General features: G+C 44.2%; 1 protein-coding gene across 8 annotated transcripts in view; it reads right to left on the reverse strand.

Annotated features, from left to right (window-relative positions):
• ADCY2 (adenylate cyclase 2) overlaps nt 1-12,572 on the reverse strand; it is a 128,138-nt gene that overhangs the window by 17,703 nt on the left and 97,863 nt on the right. For all 8 annotated transcript variants that reach the window (XM_077933577.1, XM_077933578.1, XM_077933576.1 and 5 more), the window contains 2 exons: nt 7,368-7,526; nt 799-945 (listed from right to left, as the gene is read on the reverse strand). In XM_077933577.1, coding sequence (XP_077789703.1) covers nt 799-945; nt 7,368-7,526 — 306 coding nt within the window. The remainder of the gene's footprint in view (nt 1-798; nt 946-7,367; nt 7,527-12,572) is intronic.

The following is a 12,572-nucleotide window of genomic DNA, read 5'->3' on the forward strand; positions in this document are numbered from 1 at the left end:
ACTGCACTGGTGTGTAACTCTACATTTCTACAGCAGCTGGTGCCCTCTCTCAAATTCAGAGTGCAGCTTCTGCCAGTACAAGCCTCTGCCAGTATTGGCTGTGCTGGCTAGGAATTATTATTATTATTATTATTATTTCTTTCCTTTATGAATTGCTTCCCACAAAGTGATAGTGATTTACAGTATAAGAAAAATATATTTATTCTATTGTATTTTATTATTTGATTATAGAAAAAACCCTCAAAGTGGTTTACAAAAGATAAAAAGTAAAATCAATGGAAGTTTACAACCCAAAGCTTAAAATATACAAAAGTTAAAATACTAAAACAGATTAAATCACATTTTTATATTCCTTTACCTGTCACAGAATTGCTCTACAAGTCACTATCCTGTGTGTCAAACCATAAACATTGCTGATTCTCGTTTGAGTCTTCCTAGGCACTGGTCAGATTTATAAGCCCTTCCTACATAATCTTACGAGACACCGGAGGGTCTTGTATGGGCTATACTTATAAGAGATGACTCAAAGGTTGGTGTAAAAATATCTATCACACAATTCCAAGAGACATGGAGGCAACAGCTTCTTCTGCCTTAGAAGGATAAGCAAGTTTTAGGCTTACAAACAAAACATGGAGGCCATAGTCCAGCGTAGAGTTAAATGTGTTTAAGTTAACTGATTTAAATGGAATAAAATGCACTTAAATCTCTTTTGAATTGGGGCCACAATGTGGGAAACTCTTCTGTAACGAAATAATTTCTTGCTTGTCCTTTAGCCAAACACAGACATGATGTACTTACATCATCAAAGTCAGCAATGATCTCATTTAGAAGCCGGAGGCATTCTAAGCCCTCTTTGTTGACATCAGATTCTGTATAAAATTCTTTGAAATCTGGAATGGAGGCAAACATGACGCAAACACAGTCATATGATTGATGGTATAAATCCTGTTCAAGAGAGAAGAAAGAGAAAGCAGTCACAAAATGTTCTCAGTAGAAGGCGTTCATAAAATGAAGTACAGATTGGAAAGAAAACGGATGGATGAAAAGTTCGTGTAAGGTGTGCTTGCACCTATTTAGTACAAAGATAATTTGCTGATGTTTTACTACTTTTTGCTTTATAATAAGCCATGCCCATCCATGAATAATTTCATCAAGTTAAAGGTAAAGGTAAAGGTACCCCTGCCCGTACGGGCCAGTCTTGCCAGACTCTAGGGTTGTGCGCTCATCTCACTCTATAGGCCGGGAGCCAGCGCTGTCCGCAGACACTTCCAGGTCACGTGGCCAGCGTGACAAGCTGCATCTGGCGAGCCAGCGCAGCACACGGAACGCCGTTTACCTTCCCGCTGGTAAGCGGTCCCTATTTATCTGAGGGCAGCAGCTGAAGAAGGAACAAAAAGGGTTTTCTTGTGTGAGTTTCTTGTGGCTGTTTAGCTGCTCTCTCTGGGCAAAGGTCAGAGGGGGCAGGGCTTCTGTTGAGGTAGGTGATTAGCTGTGGGAGGAGCTTATCAGAGCTTCAGGCCTAGCGGCGCGCGCAGTTTGATCCATATTTTAGATTTAGGGGAGCTAGTCTCAAACATTTGTTGGGGGAGACCTAGGTTTTTTGGGAGGGATTTATTTGTCCTGTCTCCACACTTTTTATGATAGAGGACCACTGTAGTCACCCCCAACGACACGTTCCCAAGATGGAGGGTGAGGGAACAGCTGCAGTCGCCTGTGGTTCCTGCGCAATGTTTGCCATCTTGCCAAAGGTTGCAGGCAGCTTTACCTGCAGCAATTGCATGTTGATTGCCCTCTTAAAAGACAAAGTCCAGCAACTGGAGGAACGTGTAGCTACGCTCCAAAGAATTAGAGAGCTGGAACTCTTCTTGGAAGCAACAGAGCACACCGTCTCCACCAAGGAGGAGACAGGGGACTCCCCTGAGAAGGTGGCTAGTTCACCAACACAGGAGCCAGATATATGGAGAAACGTGACTCAAAGAAGTAGGAGGCCCAGGGTTCGCTCTGATTGTTTAGAAATACGCAATCGCTTTGAAGTCCTTTCCCCTAGCATGGAAGACGAAGAGCAGACTCCATTTGAGGATCTCTCCCTCATTACAGTCGATCAGGTATATGAAGACGAGGAGCAAAGGCAGTCCTCTGGGAATGTCCAGGCGACCTTGGAACCGACAGCTCACAGAAGAACCCCGACCAGACCTAAGAGGAGGCGTGTAGTGGTGATAGGGGATTCCCTACTGAGGGGAACAGAAGCAGTGATCTGTGGGCCTGACAAGATGTCTCGGGAAGTGTGCTGTCTCCCCGGGGCTAAGATCCAAGATGTAACTGAACGACTGCAAGGAATCATAAAACCCACTGACAAATACCCCTTCCTCTTGGTTCATGTGGGAACCAATGACACTGCAAGCAATAGCCTCCAGAAGATCAAAAGAGATTACGAGGCTCTGGGCAGGAAATTGAAGCAATTAAATGCACAAATTGTCATCTCATCTGTCCTCCCAGTTGAACGACGTGGCCCAGGGAGAGAGGGAAAAATAGTGGAAGTGAACAACTGGCTTCGCAAATGGTGCAAACAGGAACGGTTTGGATTCCTAGATCACGGAATGCAGTTTCTTGAAGATGGACTTCTGGCAAGCGATGGGCTGCACCTCACAACGGTTGGGAGGAATGTTTTTGCAAAAAATCTCAGAAACCTCATCAGGAGGGCTTTAAACTGACTAATGTGGGGGAGGGAGACAGTGCTCCTGAAGGTAGGAGTCTATCAATTGATGAAGATGATCATCCAAATGTCATAGACCGAATGGAGCAAAGAGCATGCAGACCTAGTGGTGGGAGGAGAAAATCCTTAAATAAGAGACACGGGGGAATGATTAATGGACTTCAATGTCTGTACACTAATGCGCAAAGCATGGGAAATAAACAAGATGAGCTTGAGCTCCTGGTACAGCAAACTAAATATGACATAATAGGAATCACTGAAACCTGGTGGGATAAATCCCACGATTGGAATGTAATAATGGAGGGATACAATCTATTTCAAAGAAACAGACCAGACAAGAAAGGAGGAGGAGTGGCGTTATATGTCAGGGATGTGTATACCTGTGAAGAGATCCAAGATTTAGAACCTCAAAGCCAAAGTGAGAGCATTTGGGTCAAAATTAAGGGAGAGAAGAATAACAGTGACCTCATTGTGGGAGTTTACTATAGATCCCCAAGCCAAACGGAGGACATAGATGATGCCTTCCTGGAACAGATGGCCAAGCATGCAAAAGGAAGGGAGATAGTAGTAATGGGGGACTTCAATTACCCGGATATTTGTTGGATGTCAAACTCAGCCAAGAGCATAAAGTCAAACAGATTCCTCACTGCCCTTGCAGACAACTTCATTGTCCAGAAAGTGGGAGAAGCAACAAGAGGAACAGCCATTTTAGATCTGGTCCTAACCAATGTTGATGACCTGGTTAGTGGGGTAGAAGTGGAAGGATCATTAGGCGCGAGTGATCATGCTCTTCTGAAGTTTACTATACAGCGGAAAGGAGCAGCCAAGCATACTAAGACTCAATTTCTCGACTTTAAGAAAGCCGACTTCATAAAGCTTAGGGAAGTGCTGGGTGAGATCCCATGGACAGTAATACTAAAAGGAAAGGGAGTTCAAGATGGCTGGGAGTTTGTTAAGAGGGAGATAGTAAAAGCACAACTTCAGGCAATACCAATGAGACGGAAACATGGAAGGTGCCTAAAGAAGCCAAGGTGGCTATCTAAAGAACTTTTAACTGAGTTAAGATTAAAAAAGGATGTGTACAAAAAATGGAAAAGGGGGGAAACCACCAAAGAGGAATTCAAACAAATAGCCAGCACGTGTAGACACAAAGTCAGAAAAGCTAAAGCACAAAATGAACTCAGGCTTGCTAGAGAGGTTAAAAGCAACAAAAAAGGCTTTTATGGGTATGTTCGTAGCAAAAGGAAGAACAAAGAAACCGTGGGGTCACTCAGAGGAGAAGATGGTGAAATGCAAACAGGGGACACAGAAAGGGCTGAACTCCTCAATGCCTTCTTTGCCTCAGTCTTCTCCGATAAAGAAAACAATGCCCGAAATGAAGAATTTGGAGCAAATGATTCAGCAGAGGAAACACAGCCCAGAATAACTAAGGAGATAGTACAAGAATACTTGGCTAGTCTAGATGTATTCAAGTCTCCAGGGCCAGATGAACTGCATCCAAGAGTATTAAAAGAACTGGCAGATGTGATTTCAGAACCACTGGCAGTCATCTTTGAGAATTCCTGGAGAACAGGCGAAGTCCCGGCAGACTGGAGGAGGGCAAATGTTGTCCCTATTTTCAAAAAGGGGAAAAGAGAGGACCCAAATAATTACCGCCCAGTCAGTCTGACATCAATACCAGGGAAGATTCTGGAGCAGATCATTAAGCAAACAGTCTGTGAGCACCTAGAAAGGAATGCTGTGATCACCAATAGTCAGCATGGATTTCTGAAAAATAAGTCATGTCAGACTAACCTGATCTCGTTTTTTGACAGAATTACAAGCCTGGTAGATGAAGGGAACGCAGTGGATGTAGTCTACCTTGATTTCAGCAAGGCATTTGACAAGGTGCCCCATGATATTCTTGTAAAGAAGCTGGTAAAATGCGGTCTTGACTATGCTACCACTCAGTGGATTTGTAACTGGCTGACTGACCGAACCCAAAGGGTGTTCATCAATGGTTCCTCTTCATCCTGGAGAAGAGTGACTAGTGGGGTGCCACAGGGTTCTGTCCTGGGCCCGGTCTTATTCAACATCTTTATCAACGACTTGGATGATGGACTCAAGGGCATCCTGATCAAATTTGCAGATGACACCAAACTGGGAGGGGTGGCTAACACCCCAGAGGACAGGATCACACTTCAAAACGACCTTGACAGATTAGAGAACTGGGCCAAAACAAACAAGATGAATTTTAACAGGGAGAAATGTAAAGTATTGCACTTGGGCAAAAAAAATGAGAGGCACAAATACAAGATGGGTGACACCTGGCTTGAGAGCAGTACATGTGAAAAGGATCTAGGAGTCTTGGTTGACCACAAACTTGACATGAGCCAACAGTGTGACGCGGCAGCTAAAAAAGCCAATGCAATTCTGGGCCTCATCAATAGGAGTATAGCATCTAGATCAAGGGAAGTAATAGTGCCACTGTATTCTGCTCTGGTCAGACCTCACCTGGAGTACTGTGTCCAGTTCTGGGCACCACAGTTCAAGAAGGACACTGACAAACTGGAACGTGTCCAGAGGAGGGCAACCAAAATGGTCAAAGGCCTGGAAATGATGCCTTATGAGGAACGGCTAAGGGAGCTGGGCATGTTTAGCCTGGAGAAGAGGAGGTTAAGGGGTGATATGATAGCCATGTTCAAATATATAAAAGGATGTCACATAGAGGAGGGAGAAAGGTTGTTTTCTGCTGCTCCAGAGAAGCGGACACGGAGCAATGGATCCAAACTACAAGAAAGAAGATTCCACCTAAACATTAGGAAGAACTTCCTGACAGTAAGAGCTGTTCGACAGTGGAATTTGCTGCCAAGGAGTGTGGTGGAGTCTCCTTCTTTGGAGGTCTTTAAGCAGAGGCTTGACAACCATATGTCAGGAGTGCTCTGATGGTGTTTCCTGCTTGGCAGGGGGTTGGACTCGATGGCCCTTGTGGTCTCTTCCAACTCTATGATTCTATGATTCTATGATTCTATGATTCTATCTACTTGCACCCGGGGGTGCTTTCGAACTGCTAGGTTGGCAGGCGCTGGGACCGAACGACGGGAGCACACCCCGCCGCGGGGATTCGAACCGCCGACCATGCGATCGGCAAGTCCTAGGCGCTGAGGTTTTACCCACAGCGCCACCCGCGTCCCTTAATTAACCTGTTTTATTTAGTTAAAGTACCTCTCTATATAACTGGCTACACATTTTACACCAGTGGATATATTGGAAACAGCTCAGTGATATTCAAGGAACAGGTTTACCAAGCAGGTGACAAAAGCCCTGAAGCCTTGCACCTGACTTGATCCCATTTCTAGCGCAGTGCAAAAGGACCAGAACATTGTTCTAGTGAAACTGAGGCATTTCTGTCATTTGGAAGCCTGGCAACTATGACACTGTTTTCTCAATCTTTTTAATTAAGTTGGAAGTGCTTGAAAAATGCTACAGCAAAAGGAAGTCAAAGTTACTTATCATCATCATCAAAGTTCTTCATCACTTCTAGGCAAGAAAAATGGAAATGAATACTGTTCCAGAGGCCCATTTGCTCCAATGTACAAAAGAAGAGAGCTGCCAGATCAAGCCAAAGACCCTTCCAGCATCCTGTTTTCAAAAGTGCCAACCAGATGCTGATGCCCACAAGCAGAACACAAATGCAAACTCTTCCATAGTTGTCCCCCAGCAACTGGTAACTCACAGATAAAAACTGCTTGTTCAGAGCAGACATAATGCAAGAAGGTATCATTGAGAAAGCAGTAATCTCCTAAGATCGTTAAATATCAACAGACTCTAGAACACAAATAGTGCTATTTGGACTGAGTATGTTTGGTCTCTTTACGCAGTTTGTCACCAAAATCTTCACTGAAGTTTCTCTCATATTGGTCATCACTGCAAAGGTCATCATTTGCTATGGCTCACGACATAATAGCTGGGGATGTTTCCTCAATAGGCTTTCTCCCCTCCCTTTTTTATCAAAGATTTTCTTGTTTTACAAAAGTGTTTGCAATGTCTGCTTTCTTAATGGGAAACCTATGTCCAAGTGGGGCTAGGGAACAGTGCCTTTCCAGTGTGTTTGAGGGACTAGAAAAAAATATTTGGAGTTGGTACATAGACCTCAGGAGAGACAGAGGTCTGAGTTTTGCAGCCGGCTTGCAAAAAGCAACCACAGAATTGGAGGACTCCAAAGACACATTGATCGCTTTGGAAAGGGTGGACCTGTGGCAGCTTCTCAAAGGCTTGCATTGCCTGCCTGTTTTCTCATGTTTTGAAGTTATTTGCAAGCAAACAGTTATTATAAAAGGCAAAGTAAGGCCTGTGTGATCCACTCTGCAAAAGAAAGCAAAGCCCAGTAGCCTTGCCCTTGAAATTATCACTGAGCAACTGGGGAGTGTGTAAAACCCACAGTGCACACCAGAAATAATCTGTCACAGTCTATCTCTCTCCTGTTTTATTCTAGGAAACAAACTAGAAATGGAGGCAAGCTGGTATGCCAATTCTCACTTTCAGTGAGAGGGCAGTCTATAGTATGCTGTGTGCGCACTGGACCAGATTTGTTCCTGAAGGTGTGCAGGTGTTCCTGAAGGTTGTCAGTTTTATTTCAGAACAGCGAAGAAGACTAAAGGTGGTGAGGACTGACCTCATTCTTCAGGTTCCTGGCCAAGAAATGTTCGGCCACGTGAGCAGGCAGCACGTTCTCCAGCAGCAGCCGGTTCAAATTCTCCATGGTCTCAATCTCCTCACGCTCTTTTTTGAACTTGTTCTTCCACAGGAAATCTAACCTACAGTAATATTCATTCTGTTACAAAGAGGACACAGAAGTAAAGAAACAATAGGCATCTTGTCCTATCAGATGGTTTTAAGAGAGAGAGAAAAACACACCCCTCCCCCAAAACAATGAAGCAGTAGGTTAAGGTATTCATTCCACTCCAGCTGGGGCCCAAAGACAGAGGCGGTTTTAGGGCAGTGCAACCAAGGCAGCTGCAACAATCCTGTAGAACAGCACGTGAGAAGCAGGAGGGGATGCCAAACTTCAGTGCCACATAGGACGCTGCTGAAATCTGAGAGCCCAAAATCTGCCAATGTTAAACAGGCAGATTCTGTGCATGCATATTATTACCCAGCTTGATCCAGCAAATATGACAGTGTCTGTGTGTGTGTGTGTGTGTGAGAGAGAGAGAGAGAGAGAGGGGGGGGGGGAGAAACCCTTCAGGTCAGCATCCTCATTATTATTTACTTAATTTATTTGTTAGTTGGATGGTGTCATGCAGCCAAGCTGGTGCCCAAACGTCTTGCTCTGCTTTCCTTTGGACCACATAAGCAAGGTTGAGAGGGGGGGGGGGGTCTTGTCACCTGGGCAGCCCAGGATCTCCCATACACACTACACAGCCTTGCCCCCCAGGGAGATCACTTTGGCGCTCCTAATGCAGAAAACAACAACGCAGGAGGCAGCAGTTACAAGTTACCAGTCTAAGAAGTCACAGCAGGTGCTGCGATACTCTAGCACTTTGACTTCAGCCCCGCAGGCACACTCCATTGTCTCCTGAGACAGATGGATGACAACAACTATTTGTCACTTTTCACAAACTTAACTAGTGATCATCTGATGGGGAGTGAGGATGGGCTGAGTTTATAGGGCCAGAGGGACGATGAGAGATGGTCCACTGTGCGAACAGATAACAGCTGAACCATCAAGTGGTGCTACTCAGAGGAGGCCCCATAGCCGGCCCACACTCCCACTTGTCCCTTGCCTAGAAAGCTGTCAGAGTGGTTATTCACTTGCCCCATACTTTCTAGATAATAATAATAATAATAATAATAATAATAATAATAATAATAAATCACCTGCAGGTCTCAGGGCAGTTCACAGGATAAAATTACAATATAAAAACACAGAATACATAATCAAAATATAAACAGAAGCAGCGGAATAATACCCCCCCAAAAAAACCCTCTAAAAAGTTAAAAACAATTAAAATATTTTTAAAAGACAATTGAAAAGCAGTTTAAAAGAATGAAAACAGTCCTCTCTGCTTGGCAGCAGCAGTCCTTTTCTAGTCTGTCAGGCCCCTCCCTCGGCCTGGTGGAAAACGGCAGGAGCCGGACCCTCTCAACAGGGGGCTGGGTGGTTTTGCGTTTGCCCCACAGCTTGCCCCACAGCACCTGTTCCTTACTGATGAATCAGAACAAACGGGAGTCCATGGAAAACTCAACTGCTGTTTCTTTCAATCCAGCAGCAAAGAGAGGGTTTCCCCGAGTGAAAGTGGCAGAGCAAACGGAGGTGTGAATGAGCCCATCCTATTTATTACACATGAGAAGTTATAAAACAGTTTTTTGAAAGAGGGCTTCCAGCCCAGTGGAATGGTCCCTTTCTATTTGCCCCAGTGGAAACAGCGAGTCATGAAGGACTTGAGGGCGAGCCCATGTCTGGGTCTAATCTGGAGTCTGCAGACGAATCACTCCTGGTGGTTTGGGATAAGAGCCGAGGATGGGAAGTCTCAGAGGCCACAGGTGTCCAAAACCTCCTGTTATGCCTACCGGCGTGGTTGCTCGAGAGCGAACAGGCAAGATCCCCACTGGTCTTTTCAAAGGCTTTATTATTGGTGCAAAAACATTTACAGTGCAGAACGTCTCAATTCCATGTCTTGCTCAGTCACTAGCAGAATCTGAGAGTGGGCGGTCCTTAAACTTTCCCCAGCAGAGTAGTCTCTTGACCCCCTGCCGACGCCTCCTCTCTCTGCACGTAAACCTACTGCGCAGAGAGGGCGTGGGCAAAGGGGGACGTGCCTCCCCCCCCCCCGCTTTGCTCATGCACAGTTATTTGGCTCTCTCTTGCATCCTCCAAGCCCTGCATCTCTTCCCCACTAGAGGCGGGGCTTCCCTCCTCCGCGGAGGAAGTGCTGCTTCTCACGATTTTTGGAGGCTCCCTGTAACCCAGCTACCCTTCCACCTCTCGCCTCTGAGCTGATGGCAGTTCCCTGACACCTCCGAATCACCTTTTTAGAGCAGTGGAGCTGAGGGAAGCGAATGACAACGGCCAACAATATATTTGGGGATGGATGGGGCAGCCTGCCTTCCAGGCGTACCTTTATACCAGCCTCAATTCTGCAGCGACAGCATGAACAATGTTCAAACAGAACAAGCTCTAGTAAGGCGGGGGTGGGGGGGAAGCAAAGAATTGAAAATTATAACAAAAAGAAGAAAACCTTGGGAATAGTAGCTCTGCTTCATGGCTCCTATTTAACTCACGTCAGAGAAGGGAGATTTTCAAAGCAGGGCAGCTCCAAAATGCAGCAGAAGACAGGGCAAATATGGGGAAAGCCCCACTTAATATATAGGCTGTTCTAAGATAGTAAAGGAAATGCTAAAGAACCACAAATCTGCAGCTGAATTAATTTACAATGACATTTTCTGTTGGATTTAAAGGATTGGGGAAGAGAGAAGGAAATCTGAATTGGAGAGTTTTCTCTGTTCGCAAAATGGAAGCCAAGGTTGTGCTTAAAGCACTGTACTGCAAGAAACTAGGAAGTCACAGTATTCAGAAGGCTTTTCTTCCAAAGACAAATTACAATTTTCTTTGAATTCCCCCTGCTTCAAAAGAGGTGTGGAGAGTCATACTGGTCTTCAAACTTGCTGCAGTCTTCAAAAGAGATATTGTACTGTATTAAGTTTTACATCTTTCCTGTTTCCCTGGAGAACAGGTGCAGGGACCAAGGAGGAGTTGACACTTGAAAGACACAAAATAAAAGTGCCTGTACCAACTTTCATTCTGATGTCTCAATCTTCAATGCAGAAACCACAACTGTGTTCTTTCTCCCTCCCTCCCTCCCTCCCTCCCTCTTTGCCATCTCCTTATCCCTCTAAAAGCAGCCGTGGGGGTTGACCTGGTCTTTAAATCTGAAATTCAGAATTGAGCCCTAAATACATGCATCACATTTCACTTCACTATCTTGCAGATCATCAGTTATTACAGTAGTACCTCGGGTTACATACGCTTCAGGTTACAGACTCCGCTAACCCAGAAATAGTACCTCGGGTTAAGAACTTTGCTTCAGGATGAGAACAGAAATCACGCGGCGGAAGCAGGAGGCCCCATTAGCTAAAGTGGTGCTTCAGGTTAAGAACAGTTTCAGGTTAAGTACGGACCTCCAGAACGAATTAAGTACTTAACCCGAGGTACCACTGTACTGTGTTAGTAAAAAATTAATGGAATGCCAAATGGATGACTTAAACACTGAAGCTGATGACATTCCTATGCAGAGCCAAAGAATAAAAACCTATTCATCAACAAATAGGAAGTATCAGTCTAGCATTATCAAGGTACTCGTGATGCATATTAAATTACTGGATGCTACTCTCTTCTCACTTTTATATTTAATAAATCCTTTAAAGACGGCCTCCTGGGAAATATGAAAACACTATTTCTAACACTCGTTCAAACAGCTTTGTCATACTTCCTGTTTAATGAGTGGACAAGTCCTCCTTCATCAGAGGTTTGCTCCACCCTCCCATCACCTCCCACCTCAATGTTCTGCAGGTGAGGAAGGCTTCTCTTGTGCAAAAGTGTGGAGAGGGGAGAGAACCTGAACTGCAGAAACGTCTCAGTGTTTTCTGTGGTGGTCTCCCTTGGGATGTTAGGGGAAGGGGAGGACCTCTGCTGGAGAACACCTTGTGTTCCTCCTGGGGGAGTCTGTCCACCTTTGGTCCCCACCCGGCACTAGGACTGGTTGGCTAAACCAGGTGGGGGGAACCGATGGGTCTCAAACCCTCAATGAGTCAGAGACTTCCCTGCTTCCGAAGACAGGCTCCAGCAGATTGAGTGGACCAAGAAATTATAATAAAATGAATTTGAGGAAGTGGCAGGATTAAAATTAAATAGAAATAAAACTAAATTATTATTTAAAAATCTAAAAGAAGAGAAAAAAGATTTGGTGCAAAGCATTGAGATAGAAATCCACAAAAAGTAAAATATCTAGGGAAATGGTTAACAATAAGGAATATAAATGTGTTCAGCCTGAAAAACACAGATATATTAGATATATTAGATCTGGAGGGGTTTGGAAATAGATACGGGTGGCATGCATACCTTAGGTAGGACAAGGTCGGAGTACACCAAGACTTTTTAAATCATATTGTAAAAAGATCACTATATGAAGTTTGGAGGAGGTATAAAGAGTGGTTTGAAAGGAAAACACCATGGTGGCTGTCACCCCAAGAAGCCTTCTCAGTGAAAAAATGAAATGTCAAAGGAGAATGGTTAATGTATAGAGATATGTTGCAGGAAGAAAATAACGTAATTAAGGTCAGGCCGTATGAGGAACTAAAAGATAAATTATCAAGTTGGATGGAGTACCACCAAATGAATGATATTGTCTCAAAAGATAAAAAAAGCAAGAGGTTTTGAGCAAACAAGATCAATATTAGAAACTGCAGTAAAACAAAATAACACCAAAACAGCGTCTTAAGGTTTATGAGTTTTTATTAGAATGGCACACAAAAGATGAAGAAATCAAGAGTGTTATGATTAAATGGGTAATGGATGTCGGCCATAACACTGAGTTTGAGAAGTGGTCAAAATTATGGAACACTGGGCTAAAATTTACAGCATGTACATTGTTGAAAGAAAAGCTGTTAAAAATGATGTATAGATGGTACCTCACTCCAATTAAACTGACAAGGATGTATAAAACAGGAAACAAGAATTGCTGGAAATGTGGTGTGAAAGAAGGTAGTTTCTTTCACATGCAGTGGTCATGTGATAAGGTGAAAACCTACTGGGAAAACATATACAATGAACTAAAGAAGATCTTTAGATATACGTTTTTGAAAAAGCCAGAGGCATTCT

Source organism: Podarcis muralis, chromosome 8 (genome assembly GCF_964188315.1).
Source record: "Podarcis muralis chromosome 8, rPodMur119.hap1.1, whole genome shotgun sequence".
NCBI classification, from domain to species: domain Eukaryota; kingdom Metazoa; phylum Chordata; class Lepidosauria; order Squamata; family Lacertidae; genus Podarcis; species Podarcis muralis.